The 24551-nt window shown below is 39.8% G+C and overlaps 2 protein-coding genes across 4 annotated transcripts in view; one reads left to right on the forward strand and one right to left on the reverse strand.

Moving 5' to 3' along the window:
• The first annotated feature begins 710 nt into the window (after window positions 1–710).
• Window positions 711–9923, forward strand: pop5 (POP5 homolog, ribonuclease P/MRP subunit). The gene is made up of 5 exons (XM_043715956.2): window positions 711–814; window positions 5485–5627; window positions 8973–9122; window positions 9284–9367; window positions 9792–9923. The coding sequence occupies exons 1-5, from the start codon at window positions 795–797 to the stop codon at window positions 9890–9892; spliced, it is 498 nt and encodes a 165-aa protein (XP_043571891.1). The 5' UTR covers window positions 711–794; the 3' UTR covers window positions 9893–9923.
• A 1591-nt stretch (window positions 9924–11514) lies between these two features.
• The window catches only part of rnf10 (ring finger protein 10), a 32102-nt gene continuing 19065 nt past the window's right edge, over window positions 11515–24551 (reverse strand). For 2 of the 3 annotated variants that reach the window (XM_043715950.2, XM_043715949.2), the window contains exons 11-17: window positions 21746–21863; window positions 21567–21668; window positions 21309–21479; window positions 16182–16282; window positions 15097–15154; window positions 14835–14993; window positions 11515–12340 (exon numbers count right to left, since the gene is read on the reverse strand). In XM_043715950.2, coding sequence (XP_043571885.2) covers window positions 12267–12340; window positions 14835–14993; window positions 15097–15154; window positions 16182–16282; window positions 21309–21479; window positions 21567–21668; window positions 21746–21863 — 783 coding nt within the window. In that variant the 3' untranslated portion in view covers window positions 11515–12266. The remainder of the gene's footprint in view (window positions 12341–14834; window positions 14994–15096; window positions 15155–16181; window positions 16283–21308; window positions 21480–21566; window positions 21669–21745; window positions 21864–24551) is intronic. The other variant, XM_043715951.2, reaches the window with a different exon arrangement.

Consider the following 24551-nt stretch of genomic DNA (forward strand, 5'->3'; position numbering starts at 1 on the left):
ACACCTTGTAGTACAATTGTTTTACTTGTTCAGTATTCTCAGGGATCAAGATTGACTCTTTATGGTAAATTTACTTTCAACCTTGCAGTTTCACCTGCACAAGAAACAGACACCCAGTTTTCCAGCAAATAAATTCCTATATTTATAAATTTCTCTACATCGTGGTGTTCAAACATTTCAAAGATCCAGCGCCAGACTGTTGCACACCTATGTTGTCAGAAAGAAGGCAGCAATTTTGACCAATTGTACCAAACAGCTCTCTGTCGAAACTGGTAAAGAAATGTTAGTCTGGACACTGGGACAGCTCTGCACCGAGCATTGGCATTGGATAAATACCTCAACAAAGCTGTTCACTATTAAATGTGGAACGAAAATAACTGCTCAACAATTGTACACACAAAAATGTTGTGGATCCTAAGTCCCAGGTTGAATGCCATTGTTTGAACAGATCGATTAGAGAATATCTATCCTAAAGCATTATTAAAAAGTCTCTTGTGGCACAGTAGCCGTGTCCCCATCTCTGGGCAAGGACCCGACTACTCCAGAACTATAACATAATCCTTAGCGTCTCGACACAATGCTGCTTAATATTGGATCCGGAGGCACCGGTCCCGCCTATACCCGGAAGTCCAGTGAGAACCCCGCCTTCATTGTGTGCCCATTGGTGAAGCCGTGCCGACGGCTGTCGTTTTCTCTGTGGTGATTGGCTGGCTGTGTTGTCAATCAGTGAGATGGTTACATTTCCGCAGTAGCAAGTGGTACCGCTGTGCCGTGCCCGGGGGAAGGCGGTTATAATGGTTCGCTTCAAATCCAGGTAATTGGGCTCAGCTCCGCTCTTACACTCGGAGGTAGTGATCTTGCGGGGACGTAGACAGTTTGCCAGCTTTCTGAAGCCAGACTGTGACTTGCTGTTCAGCTTTATTTTATTACTAGAGGTGTAATGGCCTTCCTATAGACACAATAGGTGACAGGAGGACATTCAACGGGATTATTTTGCTGTTTTGTTCAAGCGAGAGAGACCCCTTGTAGCAGTCAATCCTGCCCTGGGGAACAGTCTCTGGCTATTGACTCTATCAATGCCTCTCATTACCTTGTACACCTCGATCAGCTCTACTCTCTTCCTCCTCTCCAGAGAGAAAAGTTCAAGCTTAGTCAACCTCTCTTCGTAAGACAAGCCCTCCAGTCCAGGCAACATCTGGTAAACCTTCTTTGCATCCTCTCCAAAGACCCTGTATCTTTCCTGTAACAGGGCAATCAGAACTGGACAATATTCCAAGTGTGGCCTCAGCAGGGTTTTGTAGAGCTGCAGCAAAATCTCATGGCTCTTAAACTTGATCTCCCAGTAATGAAAACAAAACAGCATATGCTCTCTTAGCGACCCTATCCACTTGGGTGGCAACTTTGAGGGATCTATGCACTTGAATGCCAAGATCCCACTATTCCACCATACTATCAAGAATAATGTCTTTAATCCTATATTCAGCATTCAAGTTTGATGTTCCAAACTACATCACTTCGATTTATCCTGGTTGAACTCCATTTGCCATTTCTCAGCCCAGCTCTGCATCCTGTAATTTCACGCTGCAGCTTGGAATAGCCCTCGATACTATCAACGGTACCGCCAACCTTTGTCATTGGCAAATTTATTAACACACCCCTCAACCTCCTCATCCAAGTCATTCATAAAAACTGCATAGAGCAGAGGCCCAAGAACAGCCCCGCTGACCACCACTGAACTCCAGGCAGAATACTTTTCATCTATAACCACTCTCTACCTTTTGTCAGTCAACCAATTCTGAATCCAGAGATTAAATCTGGTTTGAGTTACAAGGATAGGCTGGGACTACTTACTAAAGCATAGGGGGCTGAGGAGTGACTGTATAGAGGCTCATAAAATCGTAGGGTATACATAAGGTGAATGGAGGTGTCTTTTCCCTAGGGTGGGGGATTTCAAGACTGGGGGCATATTTTTAAGTGGAGAGAAAAAAATTTAAAAAACAATGGGGCAATTTTTTTTTTACATAGTGGATCAGGCATAGAATGAACTTTGAGGATGTGGTGAATGTGGGTACAGTTTAAAAGATACTTGTATGAGTAAGAATTGTTTGGAGGGATAAGGGCCAAACACAGGCAGGTGGGGTTATGGTCAGCATTGACTGGTTGGACTGAAGGGTCTGTTTCCATGCTGTATGACTATGACTCAGGTTGCATCTATAAACAGTTCTAGATACTGTTGTAAAATGGAGAGCTGCATAAACTTGCACGAATGACATGCAGCCTGTAAGGGTTAAATTATTATAACAATTGCACAAATCCATAAATAGTGGGTGTAGGCTATTCAACCCATCAAGTATGTTCTTGGAGTGCAGGTTCATAGCTCCTTGAAAGTGGAGTCACAAGCTGATAGGATAGTGAAGGTGGCATTTGGTATGTTTTTCTTTATTGCACAGAGCATTTGAGTACAGGATGCTGGTTAGGCCACTTTTGTAATATTGCATGCAATTCTGGTCTTCCTCTGATAAGAATGTTGTGAAACTTGAAAGGGTTCAGAAAAGATTTACAAGGATGTTGCCAGGATTGGAGGAGGAGAACTACAGGGAGAGGCTGAACAGGCTGGGGCTGTTATCCCTGGAGTGGCAGAGGCTGAGGGGTGACCTTTAGAGGTTTAAAATCATGAGGGGCATAAATAGACAAGATCTTTTTCCTGGAGTGGGGGAGGCTAGAACTAGAGGGAATAGGTTTAGGGTGAGGAGAAAGATAGAAGGGATCTCAGGACAACTTTTTCGTACAGAGTGGTGAATGGATGAGCTGCCAGAGAAAGCAGAGGAAGCTAGTACAATTACCATATTTTAAAACCTATCGGTATGGGTGTATGAATAGGAAGGGTTTGGAAGGATACGGGCCAACTGCTGGCAAATAGGACTGGATTAATTCAGGATATCTGGTCAGCATGGACAAGTTGGACCGAAGGGTCTGTTTCTGTGCTGTACATCGGACTCTGTTCTGCTTAAAAGTAACTGCCATGATTTCCTCTAGTGTTTGTTGCTAAAGTGCCTCCTTCAGTCTGGAGAAGATCATGCTGTGAAGGGTGAAAGGTCACCCTTGCAAGTAAAACTTGCAGGCAAGGTGAAAACAACAAATTTTGGAAATCACCAGGTCAGATGGCATCCGTAGATATTGAGTCTAAATGACTTCTTCAGAACTGAAATGAAATGTGGAGGGGACGGTATTTATATTATAGTTTTTTTTGGGAGGGGGAGGGAAGAAAAAAGAGAGTGGTGAGTGTAGGGTTCAGATTAAGTAATTGGAATGTGAGAATGGTAGAACAATGGTGTTGCCAGACTTGAAAGGACAGTAAGATGTGGGGAGGGGAAAGAACATGGTAACAAGCTAAAGTTGGCTCACAGTTTGAAGGTGCTGAACTCAATATTAAGTCCAGAAGGCTGTAAAGTGCCTAGTCTGACGATGAGATGTTCTTCCTCCAGTTTGTGCTGTAGTTTGCTGAAACACTGCAGCATGCCGAGGACAGACAAGTGGGTTTGTGAGCAGGATGCTGTTAAAATGACCAGCTACAGGAAGGTCAGGGTTATGCTTGTACACATACCAGAGGTGTTTTGCAAAGCGGTCAGTTTGCATTTGCTTTCTCAAATACAGAGTAGACCACACTGGATGCAGTGAACACAAGATATTTCAGAAATGTGCAGGTTGTGTAGGAAGCACTGGTTGCGAGTACTGGATAGGTTTGAACCACTGAAGCAAAGAAGGGATAGCAGGGTGAAGGAACCTTGGATGACAAGAGATATGGAACATCTAGTCAGGAGGAGGAAGGAAGCGAACGTTGAGGAGGCAATGATCAGACAGGGCTCTAGAAGGTTATCAGGTAGCCAGGAAGGAACTGAAGAATGGACTTAGAGGTAGCAGGGGGCATGAAAACATCTTGGCAGGTAGAATTAAGGAAAATCCCAAAGTGTTCTACATTTGAGGAATGAGAGGACGACCAGACTGAGGGTAGGGCTGATCAGGAATAGTGGAGGGAACTTGTGCCTGGAGTCAGAGGAAGTCCTTAATGAATACTTCACTTCAGTATTCACTACTGAGAGAGACCTGGTCATTTTGAGGACAGTGTAAACAGGTTGATGTTAAGGTGGAAATTTTGAAAAATATGGCATAGCTAAGTCCCTTGGGCCAAACAGGATATGAGGTTACTCCAGCAAGTGAGGGAAGAGGTTGCTGCTGCTTTGGCAATGATGTTTGCATCCTGTCCACTGGAGTAATACCAGATGATTGGAGGGTGACAAATGTTACTCCCTTTGTTCAAGAAAGGGAATAGGGATAACAGAATTAAAGACCTGTCAATCTTATGGGAGTAGTGGGCAAATTATTGGAGAAGATTGAGAAACAGGATGTATTATTTGGAAAAGCTTAGCTTGATTGAGAGGCTTCAAGGGCCAGGCATGCCTCATAAGCCTTATTAAATTCTTTGAGGATGTGCCAAAATGCATTGAAGGTAGAGCAGTGGATGTGGTGTATATGGAGTTTAGCAAGGCATATGATAAGGTTCTCTCATGGTAGGCTACAGGACACAGGGGAATTTGGTTGTCGGGATGCAGAATTGGCTGGCTGATAGAAGACAGAGGGTGGTAGTAGATGGAAAGCATTCAGCCTGGAGCTTGGTGACAGTGGTGTTCTGCAGGGATCTGTTCTGGAATCTCAGTTCTGTGATTTTTTTTTAATGAATGACTTGGATGAGTAAGTGAAAGAATGGGTTAGTAGGTTTGGTGACACCAAAGTTGGAGTCGAGGGCTGTTGTAGATTGCAATGGCACATTACAGGATGTAGAGCTGAGCTGAGAAGTAGCAAATAGAGTTCAACCTGGAAGAGTGAAGTGACTCATTTTGTAAGACTTAACTTGAATGCAGATTACAGGGTTAAAAGCAGGATTCTTGGCAGTATGAAGGAAGAGGGGGATCTTGGGGTATGCATCCATAGATCCAACAAAGTTGCCAGCCAAGTTGATAATTTTTGTGGTGTGTGGTATATTGGCTTTCATTAATGGGGGATTGAGTTTAAGAATCGCAAGGTTATGCTGCAGGTCAAAGCCCTGGTTCGACCACACTTGGAATATTGAGTTCTAGCCACCTCAGTGAATGGATGTGGAAACTTAAAGGGTGGAGAAATTTACCAGGATGCTACTTGGACTGCAAGATATGTCTTATGGAGAAAGATCGAAAGAGCTAGGGTTTTTCTTACAGGAGAAAAGGAGGATGAGAGGTGACTCAATAGTTCAATAAAATGATAAGCATAGATATAATGGATATCCATTTCCACCCTGAGAAAAAAGTCTCTGGCTATCAAAAAGGGTGCATAATTTTAAAATGATTAGAGAAAGGTTTAGTGGATAAGTCAATTGTACATAAAGTTGAGTGAAACAGTGCAGAGACCATTTCAGATATCCAAGTAAATGTGATATTTCTCCAAATACAGATACCTGTTATGTGAGATAGTGTTCGAGAATCCACAGTTTCGGCACTGTATCGAGGAGAAGAATATCTATAAAAGAGTCAAAGATGCAATCATTCAAGTACATGGTGACTTTGGATATGGCTGTTGCTCATTATCTCTGGCAGGTTTGTAACAGAAGGTTGACAATCAAAGTTGAAGGGACTGAATACAACATGTTGGGGAAAAATCTGAATCGCTATCTTGCACTCTTATACTGAGTTATTTGTACTGTTGCAGATGTGCAACCAGTGTCAATTGGTGGAAATAAGTGGTCAGTGTTCTTCCTCATACCACTTGATGCCTGCTAGAAATCACACCCTTTCAAATTCATTTGTTTCATCTACTGAATAACTGAATTTTTAACTGTGCTAGACTGGTATTCTTGTCAACTGTCTAACTAGGGAAGGAGGAAAGTTTTAAGCACAATAGTGGGGAAGAGAGATCAAATTTAAGAAAGCAAACAGAAGTTAAGGCAAAAGAGAAAGGTCTTAATGCAGAAAATAAACTGACAGATGGGACAGACGAATCAAACCAACAGAAAAGACAACTTACAAAAAATTGTTTGAGTAAACATAGTATTTGGAAAAAGTGAATAGAAATAAGTACAATGCAGTAGCCATTTTAGACATGGCTGCAGGAATGACATGGATTGGGACCTGAATCAACAGTGTAAGGCATTTAAGGACAGAAGGCCAGGAAAGGGACGTATTAGCAAAAGAAGGATATCCTAATTTCAGGAAGCCAGGATGTAAAAACATTGAGTTACCTGGAGGAGTGGAATACAGGCTCCTTAACAGGAACTACACATTAAGGTGGAAGTGTTAGAAAAGTTTGACAATAATAAAGGGGGATTTTAATCCATGCGTTGGCTGGTAAAGTCAAGTGGGCAGAGGTTGCCTAGATGAGTTCATAGAAGCTTTCAGGATCGCTGAACATTTTCATTAACATTGTGTGTGATATTATTTTTATATATACACACACGAGCTGACCAGAAAAAGAATATATTAGGAACTAATATTGGTATTAGGAACACAGGAAAGGGAATAGGTTATTCAGCCCATCAAGCCCTGCTCAACCACTTAACGAGCAAGGCTTAGAAACACTTCACTGTCTTTTACACACTAACCCCATAACACTTGCACAATCAAATCTACCACCCTCTAGAATTTTCTACTTGTCAGCTGTGGAAGCATAATATTTAAAGATTTGTAAAGCCCCATACAAGAATTTCTCATTTGTCTGAAATGTTATTTCCCCTTATTTTTAAGATGGCCCAGTGATTGTACACTTCACAAATAGTAGAAACCTGTTCCCTGCATCTACTATATCTATCCCCTAAGACTTTTGTAGGTTTCAGTGAAATTCTCATTTCTCAAAATGCTGGAGAAGGGCAGACTGGGCATGTAATTTCTTATGAAAGTCCCACTATCCAGGAACCAGTCTAGCGAACCTTTATTGCCATAGAGGGTATGCAACAATATCTTGAGGAGATCAAATCTGCATAGTACTCCAGATGAAACTACTATACAATTGAGGCAACATGTCACTATTCCTGAACTCTCATGCTCTTTCAATAAAGGCTAACATTACATTAACCTTCCTAATAGCTTGCTGCACCCGCATGTTAACAAGGAACCCAGGTCCTTTTGCACAACTACTTTCCAATCCTAACACTCTCCAAAAAACAAAACTTTGTCCTATAAGAGTTGACAACTTCATAAGTTATATTCCAGATGCTTTTGCCCACTTACTAATACTGTCCAAATCTTCCTCCAAACACATTCTTAACTTAGCTATGTATATCTGCATATTTGGAAATATTACATTTCATTACTAACTCAATCCCTTGATTATAGTGTGAATAGTTTGGGCTCAAATACTAATCCTTGTGGTATCCCAGTAGCAGTCTTCCAAAGGAGGAATGACATCTACTCCTGAGCTGTCGGAGGAAAAAAAAAAGTTAATCCATGTTAGATATATTACCATCTATCTAACATTGATTTTGCTAAGAAACCTACCATTGGCACCTCTTTCTCCCCCCTCCCCCACCCCGCCATACGCTAGTGATGTGCTAGTACAACATTTAATTGAGAAAACTATAGAACATAGTTTACCATTAGAACTACATAAATACAGAAGCTTGAGCACTCAGAACACATCTAGAAATCCTTGTGTAGTACTGGTCACCTTTTATTTAGGGAAGGATGAATGTTAGAGAAGCTCTTGACACATCAATGTGCCTATTTCTAGGCTAGAAGACCCAGGTTCAAGTTCATCTGCTTGTGCCTCCCAAGAATCATTTGTGATGCAACACCCATAGAACATTTTGATGTTTGTGCACTTTTCCACTTCCTTTAGCCACTTCCATTCATTAGCTATAAAATTAGAAATGGAGCTGCTGTTTGGCTGGTCTTAAAGGCACCTGAAGTCTTTATGTAAAACTAGAGTTGGACTTGCAGTTGAATTCCGTCTTTTGTTTGCAATAGTTTGAGCATATTGTGCTCTAATTCTTACCCAGCAATGAGCACTCCTTGATGTTCAAAATAACTGATCAGTGATTGTATATAATTGGCAGAATGAGATTTTATACTTTTGTTCTCTGCTTACCAATAACTCCTGTCCTATATAATGCTGAAACATGTTACATTCAAACTATATTCTTATAAAATAGCCCTATGCATCCAGTATCTATAGTAAATGTATGAGTTCATTAGTTTTGAAGAAGCCTTTCTTGAAAAAATAGTCCTCTCCTATTCCTTTGCTTCCCAAAAATTCAGAAGGGTTAAGTAGTGATGTACACGATGAAGCAAAGAATGAATGCACTAAACATTGCTGTAACAACCAACTGGGAGAACAAAAACTTTAGCAACTATCGTTCTTTGCATGTGATTTTTGGAATAACTAATTTCATCTACTTTGCTTCGAGCACAGCCCACAATTCAACAAATATCCTTCAGTGATTAACTTGTCAAACAGCCATTTGTCCTTCTCAACAAAGCAGCTTAAGAATGTTTGTTTTTTTTTAAAAAAGAGAAATGGTTTTCATCCCAAGAGAGTCAGTGATCAAAGAAGTCAACATTTAGAATTTTGATAAGGATACTACCAGGAGAAGGGAGGGTGATTTTGCTTTCAAAACATTTTAAAGTGATAAAGCAGATTGAAGAGAAACTTCAAAAGGGAATTGAATACACACTTATTTGTAGGACTACTGTGGAACATTGACTCAACATTTACAAGGGGCCTCCTCTGCATTATTCTAAGTGAGAAAATCTGTGGAACTAAAATGGAGATTATGGGTGACCTTTGTTGAAAATGGAAGCCAATCATATTTGTCCCAGCCCAATCTTTTTCTTCTAGGATTGAGTAATTAATGCACATTCTGCTTTGGACCCCAGCAAGCCATGGTATTAAAAAATACAATGGACAGTTCACATGTATGTGTTACTGATTTTTTTTCTCTTCTCTCCCAGTCAAGTATCTAAATGCCTACACAGGGATAGTCTTATTGAGATGTCGGAAAGATTTCTACCGACTGTTATGGTCCGCCCTGCAGTTCATCACTTTCCTGGAGAGCAAGAACCAAAAGTACCCCTGTTCCTTCAGCACACTGCATGTGGGAGGTAGGAATGATGAAACTTCTGATGCAGAATTGGCTATTGAGTTGTTACACCTGTTTTAAGTTAAGTTTGAGTCTAATACCCTAAAAAACTCTTGCTTTTTAAACTTTTAAATCCTAAGTTGTCCTTAAAACTGCACTATTAATGAATTCTGGTCTTTTGAGGTACTATCCGAACCTGCCAGAAGTTCCTCATCCAGTATAACCGCAAGCAATTGCTCCTCCTCCTGAAAGACTGTAAAACCAAAGGTGAGAAACTTTTACTTTGAGTTAGTACTGTGGTTTCCCATTTCCACTATCCATTTTCAAAACAATTGTTTCCTTTTTAAATGCCTTGTTTAAAGGATCACCTCCAGATATCCCTCCAATAGATAAAGCTAAAATACCTCTATCAGAGAAATTATTGAAGCACCAGTAATGTGTGAATCAGACAGGTGAGACACTAATCAAGTCTGACAAAAACTATTTGGTTAAATCAGCTACAATGTTGACTTCTTTTATGGAAAAAAGGTCACTTGAGTATATTGACTGCTTTCTCTGCTAAGGTACCACTTTTATCATGTGGTGATGATTTCAGCAGATTTAATTGAAACCTTAAGATCTTATACAAAACCTCAACTTTTTTGACCCATCCAAACAGATGCTTTTAATGTCTTTTCACTTTTGTTTTCAGGGGAGAGGGAATCCATTCAAAGGTCAATCTTGAGTTGTTCACTGAAAGAAATGGAGCAAGAGCAATTGAAGTATCAAGATGAAGAGACAGATGTGAATTAAGTTATGAAAATAAACTGCAAAACAGCAAGAACTGCATTGTGGTATTTGTTCCATCTGAACAATCATGGTGTTGAAAATTGAATAATCTTTAGTTCAGATTTAGAGCTTGCAACACCCCAGACCATTCTTCACTGTTAAACACCTCACTTCTTTTCATTAGGGCAGCCTTGTAGTGGAAAAGAACTTTTATTGCACGGACTGAAGTGATTAAAAACTAGTCCAGAATGATATTTGCTATTGGATGCTTAGCCTTTGTAGGCATAGTCTTAAAGATGAAAAGTTGGCACTTATATGGTAAGCTACCTTCCAAATGAAAACCTTGCTAGGTCATCTCTGGGGCAGTTTAAATAAATCATGTTACTTTGGGCTTAAACCACAACAGTTAGGTGTAGTTCAGCTTTATTTAATTGAACTAAATTTGCTATCAGTAATCGTATCATGAAACTAAATGATTATTAAAAACCCACCTGGTTCATTATATCCATCAGGAAAAGAAATGTCATCCTTATCTATACCGGCCAAAGAGAGCTCCCCATAGCCAAAAGTTGATTTTTAAAATGGCTAATAAACCATTGACTATTAGGCCACTTAAAAATGGGTGATTACTGCTGATATTGCCTGTGTAACTTTTAATCCACAAATGAATTTGAAGAAATATTATTGCTTGTTGTAGTTGATGTATAATCAAGGCTACAAATTTGGCTCAGCTAGTAAAACTCAATCAAATACTTGATCTATCAGACTCTCTGCAACCTACACCCAACTTAGGTTAACAATCTGTGCCTTGAGGATTTCAGAGTAAGCCTACAAAATTAAATATAGTTTCTTTTCTTTAAGATATTATCTATTAGTCCATTTCTTCAATTAATACTGCCCATAAAATCAAAGTAAAAAGCATTTTTCAATGCAGTTGTTCATACTCTCATTTTAAGCTTACCATGTAGTTATCAAATTACAAACCTATATGCTGCAGGACATCGGAATGTGAAATATAATATGTACAGAAGTAACAATGTTCACAATTGGAGCTGGGTGTACTCATCTCCTTAGACTAAACTTGAATTTGGGAATGTTCGAGATCATTTAAAACCCTTGTGCTTGCACCAATTGCAATACAGCATTAAAAAAATTAGTCATGGACAAAGGTCAAGAAATAGTGGTGCTTAAAAGGGAAACATCTTACAACAATTAGTCATTGTTGCAATATACTTAGCTACTGGTGCAGAAGATCAGTTTGATTATTTCTAAGTGTTTTATTTCATTGGTTTAGATGGCTATTAGTGCAGTGTTAGTGTTTCTTTGAGCCAGAAGGTCTAGGCTCAAGTTGCACCTGCTCCAAAAGGTGTGTAATAACAGCTGAGCAGGTTGATAAACAATGGCATTAAGTTGAAGAAAAGGGAAAGCCAGTAAAAGAAGCCTTGTGTAAATTATTTTTCTAGGGCAGAACAGTGGTTTTCCTGGTCAGATGTGCCAGATTGACTAACTATTCCCTCAAACTAAATGAGATCTAAAGATTCCAATTATATGAGAGAAACTGGTCATTCTAAGTGATCGGCTATGGTTTTCCAGAGCATCATGCAGTAGGCATTGACCCGTTTATGGGAGAAGGCAGAAAATGAACACACTGCATAAGAGTCTTTTATTGCATCTATTACTCTGCTGTTGCATGAAAAAAAAAGGGTGAAGGGTAGAAGTAACAAAGCTGAACTCAACACTTCATTAGATACTTGACAGTCACTTTTTTAAAAAGATACTTTTCAAATTAAAATTTTCAAAAAAGGGAAACTCCAGCTAATTTTAATTTATATTGTGCCACCAGTAGCATAACCTTGTTAGGAGTGATACTTACAGGCCCAATGTTTATCACTGATTCATTTGATTTTGAGGTGCAGAATATTTTGCAAATCTTCAGTGATGGTGGAAGGGATAAGATGGGCCAAAACACCACCTGACTAACAATGACAAATATTAGCTGAAAGAAAATAAAGTGCCAATTATTTACAAAATAATTGGGGTAGAGGGTGATAACAGCAAAAGAAATTAGCCCCCACTGTCCACATAACAGAAGTTAAGCTCCAGATTTTATTGGAATTTCCCTTGTTTAAAAAAGTCCCATGTCACAAGCTATATAAATTGGTTATGATGTTTAACCTCAAAGCTGTGAAACCTGTATACATAAAACAGGAGGCAAACTTTCAATGACAAGCCACTCAAACAATTGCCAATGTTGTAATCTTCCAGATTTGAAATACAACCAAAAATTCAAACTATAGCAGCAAACAAAATTATTTTTGCACAGACAGCAATGAATGCAAATACAGGCACTGGCTGCCTGGGATTCTGAAATGGGTGAAATGGGCAATGATTGCCTACATTACTTTGTGTGAACTACTGAAGTACTGAAGAGCAACATCTGCTTTTTTTTCTTCTTTTTCCGATTCCTCTCCTCTGCAAGAGAAAAGGATCCATAATTAGAGGAAAAATGTCCACATCCCTACTTTTAAAGTTAATTGTTTGCTAAGTATTTTGTTCATTTCATTGGTACACTGGGAGCATTATTCACCAGTTTTTTTTTTAAAACATTTTGCTAAATGACAAATTAAATCACTCAAGCTGAAGAGTAGCCAAGTGTAAGATGTGGATTTTGAAAGAATACAAAAACACCTTTTTACAGCTTCTCAGCAAGATCTGATTATTCTTACTGTATATATGAAAGATTCTCACTAGTCCTAATGCCTTTTCATGCATCTAGGCAAAGTCAAATATATTACCAAAAGACTGTTGTTGTGGTTCTGTTCGCCGAGCTGGAAATTTTTATTGCAAACATTTTGTCCCCTGTCTAGGTGACATCCTCAGTGCTTGGGAGCCTCCTGTGAAGCGCTTCTGTGGTGTTTCCTCTGGTATTTATAGTGGCCTGTCCCTGCCGCTTCCGGTTGTCAGTTTCAGCTGTCCGCTGTAGTGGCCGGTATATTGGGTCCAGGTCGATGTGTTTGTTGGAGTTTGTGGATGAGTGCCATGCTTCTAGGAATTCCCTGGCTGTTCTTTGTTTGGCTTGCCCTATAATGGTAGTGTTGTCCCAGTCGAATTCATGTTGCTTGTCGTCTGCGTGTGTGGCTACTAAGGATAGCTGATCGTGGCGTTTCGTGGCTAGTTGATGTTCATGGATGCGGATCGTTAGCTGTCTTCCTGTTTGTCCTATGTAGTGTTTTGTGCAGTCCTTGCATGGGATTTTGTACACATTAGTTTTGCTCATGCTGGGTATCGGGTCCTTCGTTCTAGTGCGTTGTTGTCTGAGGGTGGCTGTTGGTTTGTGTGCTGTTATAAGTCCTAGTGGTCGCAGTAGTCTGGCTGTCATTTCCGATGGAGTGTACAAAATCCCATGCAAGGACTGCACAAAACACTATATAGGACAAACAGGAAGACAGCTAACGATCCACATCCACGAACATCAACTGGCCACGACACGACAAGCTATCCCTAGTAGCCACACACGCAGACGACAAGCAACATGAATTCGACTGGGACAACACTACCATTATAGGGCAAGCCAAACAAAGAACAGCCAGGGAATTCCTAGAAGCATGGCACTCATCCACAAACTCCATCAACAAACACATCGACCTGGACCCAATATACCGGCCACTACAGCGGACAGCTGAAACTGACAAACGGAAGCGGCAGGGACAGGCTACTATAAATGCCAGAGGAAACACCACAGAAGCGCTTCACAGGAGGGCTCCCAAGCACTGAGGATGTCACCTAGACAGGGGACAAAACGTTTGCAATAAAAATATCCAGCTTTGGCAAACAGAACCACAACAACAAGCACCCGAGCTACAAATCTTCACCCAAACTTTGATTACCAAAAGACTAAATAGTGCTGTCATTACCCAATAGTAACTGCGATTACTTTTTTATCTGCATGTATTAGTCAAATTATCTACATAGAACAACACATCATGTCCTGGAACACACTTCCCTCGAAAAGGATTGGAGTCTGGGTCACTGAATGTATTCAAGGCTAAGTTAGCTTAATATTATGTCAAGAGTTATTGGATGCAGACAGGAAAGTGGTATTTGGGTCACAATTAGATCAGCCATGACACTGATTGGAGGAGTAGGCCCAGGGGGCTGAATGAATCGTCTGCTCCTTGTGTCTTATGTCACCCTACTTTTGAATTTTGAAAATGAGGAGAAAAATATTTAGGGGTACATGAAGGTTAAGATCTGATTTGCTGCTTGTTGTGAAAAGACATGGGACGTTGTTCTGTAAAGTGTTAGTTATATATTCATTGCATTTAATTGTAAACAAATAGTAGATATGAACTGGTGACTTAAGCCTGAGACAGAATAAAGCGGTTGTGGGGTTAGGTGCATGCTTCCATGTATATAACTAAATATAAAATGTGTGAAGATTGACTCCAATTCTACCCTTCATTTACTGGCTTTTTGGAGCATTACACGAGAAATAAGTGAACAGTTGAAACTGAAAGAAAACTACTGCTTTGTATTTATCTAACCTATACTGTCTTGCAATTTCTGCAAGGACCTCTTATGAATTAATCACTGGCTATTTAAATATTCAAGAGACTTGCTGCATCACATGAAAAAATATCATTGCATTAGGGGAGATATACTTTACTTTCTTTATTCAGAGAATTATTTAAATAATTACCACAAAACCAGTAAAAGTCTCTCCAAACTACTCCAATGCTTCCTTGTACGTAGTCTAAAGCAGTACTGACAACAGGCTCATTCCATCATAGAGCTGCGTCCACAGCTCACAATTACATGAGCAACCCATAGTGCCAAAGCGAGCAAAATTTTAATGTTACAACCATACACCATTTCCTAAAATAAAATTAATGTCAACATATTGATTATTGCCTTTAATTCAACCAATTTCCTCTTCCTTCCCTCCCAAGAGGAGCAAACCACCTACCTGCGCAGAACTCTGAGCCCGGAACTTTATCAAGCTTGAGGAATGCTGCCTCCATAGCCTGACTAAAGGAATTTTGAAAACTTGGTACAGGTACACGGTCTGAAATGTCACTTTCTCCATCACTATCTGCTGCAGGTGGAGGCATCAAACTGGTTTCTGCTGTCAAAACAATTTAAATCAGTACTCCAACCTCCCTATGTGAAAATCATCATTAACACAATTACAGTCTTGTTAAATGTTTCTATACTTTAGAAAATATCACCTTTTCTTGGAGTTACTTTGGGCCACACTTCTGCCTTAGCCTTCCCATCCCTCAACATCTGTAAGGAAAAATATACCAAGTACCGGTATTTAAAACGTTTGTCGAAAAACATTATGTCATAGGACTGAGAAAAAATAGATACCAAACCAGAGGAGGAGAGATTAGGTAATGTGACGAAAAACCTGAGATGAGTTTTAAAGAGGATCTAGACTAAAGATGGAGATAGAGCAGCAGGGTGTAGGGAAGAAATGCACAACATGACAGAAGACCATGGATATTGGGGAAATTGTAGAGTAGAAGGCTGGAGATAGGGAAGATTGAGACTATTTGGGATTTAAATACAAAAGGAAGTTAAATTTGTATCAGGTGCCAAACGTAGCTAAGCTATGGCTTGTGGAATGCAGAAGAGAGGTACGGCAGTTCAGAGAGAGTCTAGATGTGACAAAGGGTTTCAGCAACTGAGTTGACATCAGATTGATGATGATGAAAGTAAATAGTAGGACAGAAATTTAGCTTTTCTAGAATGGTTACCCGGAGGAAACCACAACTCAACCAAGCCTAGGTGACTGACAAGCTAAAAACACAGACAGAGGAGTCAAAAAGAGATGTGGGGAAGTAGAAGAGATTTCCTCAAAGCATTTAATTCCAATGAAACAATTAAATTTCATCAAGTTATTTTTTTCATAAAAACTACACAAGATGATTCATAGAATTCAGAGTTGGATGAATCTAGTCAACACGAGTTTTAAAAAATGCGACCTAACAGATTACAAATTTGTGGCTGGAGTATAATGTTCCTTTTCTTTAATTCTCCATACTGTATATAAGTATTTCTCTTAACCCCCTCAAAATAAGCACCCTGTTCCCAAATTCCAGGTAGTTAGAGGCCTTTAATCCTCAGACCTCTACTTCCATTTCTTGAGAAACCAGTAAGGTACACAACTTGAAACCAAGCATTATCCTAATTTTAATCTTGGTTGGTAAAAGTAACTTGTGCACAATTTTGTATTCAAAACCTGCTCATACCAGAAGTGCATATTTATGCCAGAGAGTACGTTATCCATTTTCACCTCAATTGAAATTACCTGAGCAAATGAAGGAAAGCATGCATCATCTTCCAAGCTGCCAACACACGGAGGAGGATTCCCTGGACTAAAAGCAAGGACGGATTGATTCAATGCTGATTCTACAGAAAGAATTAACAAGTGATTCAGAAGCATTCACTTTGTGCAGTTCCAACGTTCCCAGCTAGGTCAAAACATTACAAAACTAAAGAGATTACAAGACAGGACATATGACAGATGCCTCGTCCCAGTAACCATATCATTCATACCAGGACAAAACGTTAAGTCCAGGAATTTTGCTGAACCCCAGATTTCAGTTTCTGCTTCATTTAACGTCTTACGTAGAACAGACTGAATCACAATAGCTAGCTATTCATCAGCCGGAGGTAAAACTTCCCCAAACCTAGGAGCTGAAAGCTGTGAAGCAAGCACAGATAATACTTCTTATCAGATTGATTAGGTGTTACACCCGTGGAACAGTGGGACTTGAACGTGGGCCCCCTGGCTCAGAGGTAGAGACAATACCACTGCACCACTAGAGGCCTTTGTAAGAAAACACTACATAAGGATTATGTAAAATTCAGCTGTGAATTTGTTATTCAATTATCAAGGTTTCACAAGCAGCACCACAATATAGACATTTTTCTTTAAATCCCCACGCCTTCTTTTCAATTAAAGACAATTAGCATTTTGTTGCCTCGAAGATAAACACTGCAAAACTAGGCTGAAACTAAAAGTTTAAAATTCCAATTTACTCAGCAGCCTCATTCAACTCAGACCTAAAATGGTAGCATGACCACCAATATTTCAGTGAAGTACAATACTAAATGCAAAATCTACAAGTCATTTCAATTTTGGAAAACTAACCAATTACAGAACTTGTTGGCTCATGTCTAAAGAAGAGTTGCACAACATGAAGCATCCATTGTTAAAGTCTTCTTTTAAAAGTAGGACACATAACCCCCCCTGCTGAGAAAATGTGCAATAAGGTGACACCATTTCACATGGTGTTAGTGCATCTACAGCAAATTTTTTTTTATAACCCATAGGTGTGGTTACAGAATTTCAAGTGATGAATTAATTACACAAAAATATAAATTAACAAGTTTGCAATGTATTAACATTTAAAATTGCTGTTATCCAGGTATCAAAGGCAGCCACGGATATATTACAAGTAATTAACAATATCAACTTATCCAGAAATAATAACCTTACTTTTTGAAAGATATATTCCCTTTACCCTTGGAACACTTCAAGCTCATAACTTCATGCAAGAGACTAAATAAATGAATCTATTATTGCTGCTGCAGCTATCAGATGAAACGTTTGCTAAACCCCATTATTTATGTCATGCTGTGTCACAGTATGTATTGAGTTCAAATGTGTTGAGGTTAATGGTCCACAGTAAAATGTTTTTTAAAATCCACATTCCAAAGTTTAGAGTGTGAAAGGAAGCCTATTCCAAGCAATTATGTGCAATATATAGGGAACAACTTAATCAGTTGATTTTAATATTCATTCATGGGACATAGACAAAGCTGGCTAGGCCAGCATTTATTGCTCAACCCTAATTGCCTATTAAGCAGTTAAGAGTCAACCACATTCTGTGGATCCAGGGTTACATGTAGGCCAGACCAAGTAAGGACAACAGTTTCCATCCCTAAATAAAATTAGTGAACCAGATGGGTTTTTCTTGACAATCAACAATGGTTTTATCATAAGACTCTTGATTCAAGATTTTGGTGGCTCAGTGGTTAGCACTGCTGCCTCAAAACATCAGCGTCCCAGGGTCGATTCCAGCCTCGGGGAACTGTGGGTGGAGTTTGCACGTTCTCCTAGCCTCTGCGTGGGTTTCCTCCCACAGTCCAAAGATGTGCCGGTCAGGTGAATTGGTCATGCTAAATTGCCCATAGTGTTAGGTGCATTAGTTAGTGGGTTACTCTTCAGAGGGTCAGTGTGAACAGGTTGGACCGAAAGACCTGTTTCCACACTGTAGGGAATCTAATCCAGTCTTTAGTGAATTTGAACTTGACCTGCCATGATGGGTGTTGCAAAATTGGGTACAGTAATTGCAGACTGGGAGCAAGTTAAAATTTGGTATTTGTAAAATTGTCAATTGGGGGGGGGGGGGGGGAGCATTGCATGGTCCCTTTAAAAAATGCAAACACACCAAAAGCCTGAAATGAAGCGTGTATCAAAAGGCTGTACAGTCAACAGGCCAGGAGAAAGTGAGGTCTGCAGATGCTGAGTTGAAAAATGTGGTGCTGGAAAAACACAGCAGGCCAGGCAACATCCGAGGAGCAGGAGAATCGACTTTTCGGGCATAAGCCCTTCTTCAGTTAACAGGCCAAGCAGGTTTTTTTTTAACCAAGACAACAGGTTTTTGAATTTAGCCAATTTGAACCAGGTACTTAAGATATCAAAAATCTATTAAATTTAAATCTGATAGTTTTGACAACACAAGACCATGAATATTTCATAAAGGGTACAAAAGAAGGGGGCAGTTGGACAAAGACCTCAGTTAACTTTCATCCATCAAAGCTCTATCAGTCATCTATGTTAGAGAAAGTACCATCTAAATAATAAACGGTAACAATGATGGAAAAGGCATTCCTGGCAGGAGAATCGACAGAAGGCACAAAACATTCTGGAAGATAGATAACCTGGCTGTTACCTCATAACTAAACTCCACTTTTGTATCTTGCTTTATTCAGGAATAGTTAGTAGTTAGAAGGGATTTGTTCAGTTTGTTAATAGTTTAGTTAATTTGTTCACTTAGATAAATTGTTACTTGTTGATTTTAGAGTGAGTGATAGGGCTTTATTTTTACTTAACCACTCAAAGTTGCTGAAAAAACAGGTTATACCACTTTTCACATTCTTTTTACAGATTAGAGGGTGAAGTGCTCCTCTTTGGGTGTTGCGGTTTTAGTTCAGACGGGTGTCAACCTCTTCATTATTGAATTCAAGCTTCACCTGCCACGGTGGGATTCTAACCCAGGTTCCCAGAACATTAACAGAAATTGCTGGAATATTCAGGTTTGGCAGCAGCTGAGCACACAATCATATCAGACTCCAAATGTTAATTGTTTCTCTTCACAACTGAAACAGTATTACCATTTGGAGTTGGACCTATTTCTCTTTCCACAGATAGTGCCAGACCTGCCCAGCTTTGTTTTCAGTTCTAATGGGCTGACAATGACAACCAGGCTAGAGGAGTCCAGGCCAAGAGAGACAGCCTCAGATTAAGCAGGCCATCTAGATCTGAGGTATGGAAGAATTTCTTCACCTGGAGGGGAGTGAATCCTTATGATTCTTTATCCTAGAAAGCTGTGGAAGTTCAATCATGAAGTACATTCAAGAAAGAGATAGATAAATATCTATAAACCTATGACATCAGGAATCAGGGGGAATTAATAGCAGAGGAAAACAGCAGAGGTAGATGGTTAGCAATGATCTCAAATGGTGGAGCAGGCTCATGTTGGCTGATTGCCCTAAATTCCTACGATGTAGGACCAAAGGAAATGGTGCCGAGTAAGAAACAAAAGATGAGTCCGAGATGTAAATGGGTTAAATAAAATAATTTCCAACAGTTGACTGAAAATATAGGGACATATGTTATCATGTGGAATTCAATGTTGAGCCCAGATGCTGTTAAGTGTCTCATTAACAATTAGTGCCATTTTTAATTTTGAAGTGAGCTTCGTTGACCACTGTAGGAGATATGCACAAAGATTAGAGTAGAAATGAGGCGATTGCAAGTTCATAATCAGTCTCTCAGGCTAAAGGTGGGCCACAAAATATTCAGTGAATTTGCTTGGAGCCTTATATCTGAGGAGACCACAATGAGCAGCAAAAACAGTATACTGAACTGAAAATAGGTGTACTCTGACGACAATCCTCACCTTCTCAAGTAAGGAATGGGACCAAATGGTTTATGCTACAGAGCCAACATGGATTTGATGGGTCAGTCAAATAGCCTCCAGAATAGCAACCATCTTTTCACTGGACATTTTAGAGCCTTTGTTTCAAAACTGATTTCAAAAGATCTTGATCTTAACTACTTCCCCATTTCTTCTGGACACCAACTCTTGGTGTTACGCTTCCTTCGGACCTATCTTCTTGTTTCATTGCCATCCCTTTTGCTTTGCATCGTCCCTTTTAGGAGAAAGTGAGGACTGCAGATGCTGGAGATCAGAGCTGAAAAATGTGTTGCTGGAAAAGCGCAGCAGGTCAGGCAGCATCCAAGGAGCAGGAGAATCACGTTAAACTTCCCACCCCATATCATTGCCAGCACTAACAATACCTGACTACTTACAGTGCATGCCTATAATAAAGCCTGTAGGCTGTACTCGGCTGAAAAATCTTTTGCCTAATATGCTTAACCTTCCCATCAACCCTCCTTCCATGAAAGACACTTTTTGCCCATTGAGACACTGCTTCAGTTGCCGTCCAAACCATCACAACCTGGTGAACTACTTAACTCACCACTCAGTTGCCGAAACATCGATCGTCCCTTTATAATTGCATCTCTTTTCCCTTCAATCTTAGCAGATATTCCTTTTATTTGTTTTCTACAGTTGCGATATTCACTTGCTGAAAACTTCTGTCTTAAGCTTTTCTGGCTTGGAACATTTACTTTTATCTCTCTCCACAGATACAATCCAAACTTAAATGTTTTCAGTTAATCAACGTCGCAGATAAAGACAAATAGTTGTGCAATAAGAACCATGAAAGTCATTTAAAATTTGCATTAAACCATGAGCATTTTTTCACACCCAAGGAAAGCTTACACAATAGAAATAAAAGCATATTTTAAGCTGACATTCTACTGCAGTATTTAAAGTATTGCTTTGTTCCAAGTACTGATACAGTTAAGCAATGATCACCATGTCTGTCTATTCAGATGGGACTTGTAGAATATTCAGTATGGTTTTTGTGCTGTCTTGGATAACACTGCTCACTCAAATTACCAAGGTTATTTAAATGGTCATTCTTGTTAACAAATCTTACTCTACACAAAATTTGTACCATGTTTGCCTGCATGACACTAAATATAAAATAATTGTATAACTGGTTCAAGGAATATTCAAGGCACTAACAAAACAATATTTGCTACTCAGACTAAACTTTGATACAAATTTCGTACCTGCCAAAAAATTGGGGCTGCTGCCAAGGGTGGCACTGACTGAAAGACAACTTGAGGGTAGAGGGTCACCATCAGAACTGTTTGGGGAAACAATGCTTGGTAGAATTTCTAAAGAAGATCCACATGCTGGAAATTGCTGGAAATTTTCCAAGGCAATATGAACTTCTGGATCTAAAAGATATGAAAATGTATTAAAGAGCCAGTGAACAAAAGTTACATTTGAATTGAAAGATAAGTGGAGAGGAACAGATGGCTCACATTTGCCTTGCTTTTTATTTTCTTCCATTTCAATCTGACGCTCTCTTCGACGTTCATCTCGAGCTTTTTTTAAGCGAAGGCATCTCCTTCTGTTTAGATCCTCTATAAAGGAGAAACAACTTCAAACTTCAAAACACAAATCTTGATTCACAAGCTTGATTCACAAAGCAGAAACAAACCTGAAAAAGCTTCCAAAGTTTCCTTAGAAACCACAGGTGGCTTCAGAGCCAGCTCACAAATACCAAACTCGCAGGTAAGAGGTAGATGACACAAATAGCGGTGTCTACGGCGTACTTCCTGTGTAAAGAGATTCAAGCGCATCAATAAATGCATAACAGATTTATGTAACAACCAATTGATACGCCTTCTACTGACTGAACAGGCAAATACTCCATATACAAGGAGCTTCAATCCATGATTTCTGCTAAAATCAGCCAAGTTCAGTTGGAACAAGATATTCCTGAACTTTTGGGTAAGAGACTGGGACAAAGGCATTACAAGGCGAAGGTTTGTCAAGGCATTTTGTTTTGACCTAAAATGGTAAGGTGTTGGAAAATACCAAGCAATGCAGTACACCATTCATTAGAAGCTTACGCCTCTCAGCTAAAAAGGATGCCACAGTTCACTTGAGATATGTTCAGTCAATCTATTCAGGGATGTTATGACATCTGAAGAGCTGAACAGTAGACACTACCGCTGCACTACAAAGGGCCTCCAACACAATGAGAAAACTCTAACTACCAACTGACATCCATTAATTTGGAAAATTCAAATGGATAAGAGAGAATAGTTAGTCAGAATGACCTTCACATTAATTTGCCAACTCAATAATATTGTTTCACCAAGAGTGATGGCAATTACCCCTTCTATTCAAGCTGGAATGTGATTAGTTATTAAACTGCATTACTCCATACCATACAGTGCCACAGCAAGAATTTATCCATTAAATTCAAACAAATTCTGTACAGCTGGTGACTTCATGCCATGTATTGCAAATAGAACCTCAACTCTTTTCAATTTATTCTACCTGTTTATTAAGTGAAATACTGGAAAAGATTGGTGAGCAGGATGAGTTTTCTTCTACCTGACCTCTGCTGTTGGTAAGATTTTAGAGTCTATTAATTAAGGATAGATTGCAGAGTACTTGCAAGTGCACACTAAAATAGGGCTGAGTCAGCAGAGCTTCAAGAGAAGGGAAAGTCTGACAAATCTTAACGGATTCTGTGAGATGGTAAGGAGCAAGCTAGATAAAAGGACATGATCTATTTGGATTTCCAGAAGGCATTTGGCAAGGTACTGCATGGGAAGCTAGATAAGAAAAAAAATAGCCCATAGCATTAGGGGCAAAGTACTGACAAGATTGGCTGACTGGCCAAAGGCTGAATGGAATAAACAATTCTTTTTCAGGATGGCAGCCAGTGACTAGTAGAATTCAACAGGGTCAGTGTTGGAACCACAACTATTCACACTATACTTTAATGATCTAGACGAAGGACCCGAGGGTATTTTGCTACGTTTGCAGATGACAAAGATAGGTAAGGCGGCAGATAGTGATGAAGTGAACAGGCTGCAGAAGGACTTTGACAAAGTGGGAGTGGGAAAGAAAGTTGCAGATGGAATACAAGGTGAGAAAGTGAGGTTATGCATTTCAGTACAAAGAGGCAGCATAGGCTATTAATTCAGTGAGGGGAAGGCTTTGGAAATCTGAAGCAAAAAGGGACATGGGAGTCCTAATCAAGGATTCTCAAGGTTAAAATGCAGGTTCAGTTGACAATTAGGAAGGTAAATGTAATGTTAATACTCACTTCAAGAGGTTTAGAATACAAGGCAGGGATGTACTGCTCAGGCTGTTTAAGGCCATGGTCAGACATTTGGAATATTGCAAGCAGTTTTGGGCCTGTATCAAAGGATGGATGTCCTGGCACTGGAGGAGATCCAGAGGAGGTTAACAAGAATAATCCCAGGAACGAAGGGCTTGTCAGGAGCAGCAGTTGACGTCTCCGGTTCTGTACTTGGAGGTTAGAAGGATGAGGCACCTGGGCCGTGTGGATGTGGAGATGTTTCCACTTGAAGAGACTTGGCCCCAAGGGAACAGCCTCAGAGTGAAGGGATGACCCTTGAGAACTGAGGAGGAATTTCTTCAGCCTGAGTGTGGTGAATCTTTGTAACTCATTGCCTCGTAAGGCTATGGAGGCCAGGTCAGAGTACATTTAAGACAGCGATGAATTGGGGAGTTCCTTATTGGCAAGGAAACAAGGGTTACAGGGAGAAGGCAGGAGAAATATAAGCCACAATCAAATGGTGGAGCAGACTTGATGGGCCAAACGACTTAATTCTGCTCCTATATTTTATCGTCTTTCACATATTTAGATAGTACTACTGAATGACACAGTAATCGAAAAGAATAAAAATCAAGCTTTAACGTGAAAGCCCAAGGTCTACTGAATTCTAGATAAAACCATTCCAAAGTAAGTATCGCAACAAGCATTACAGAACCAATTTCCAAGGTCATAGTCAATGTTTAACTTTCTAAGTATTAAATTCACTCAATCTGGTCATTATAGGCAAGGTAAGCATTTACTGTAAAGCTATGCAATTTGCCTTCAAGATGCTGAGCCATCTTAAACCACTGCAGTCAAAGTGAAGGCAATCAGTGCTATTAGGGAGCACACTCCAGGAATTTGACCTTGTGCCAGTAAAAGAATGGCAATATATTTTCACATCAGGATGGTGTAGGGCTTGGGAACTGAATTTACAGGCAGTGATGTTCCCTTGTGCCAGTAACCCTTAACTTCACGATAGTGGAGGTCACAGGCTTGGAGATACGGTTGAAGCCTTGGCCAGATATTGTTATGTATTTTGTATGTGGCAAAAACAGCAGTGCTGCAGGGAGTAACTGTTAAGGATTTTTATGGGACGTCAATCATGGGGGCTGCTTTATCCTGGCTGATGTTGAGCCTCATGTTCTTAGAGCAGCATTCAGAC

The sequence above is a fragment of the Chiloscyllium plagiosum genome, unplaced genomic scaffold (assembly GCF_037043375.1).
Source record: "Chiloscyllium plagiosum isolate Xiang-an unplaced genomic scaffold, Cpla_swu_hap1 HiC_scaffold_24, whole genome shotgun sequence".
NCBI lineage: Eukaryota > Metazoa > Chordata > Chondrichthyes > Orectolobiformes > Hemiscylliidae > Chiloscyllium > Chiloscyllium plagiosum.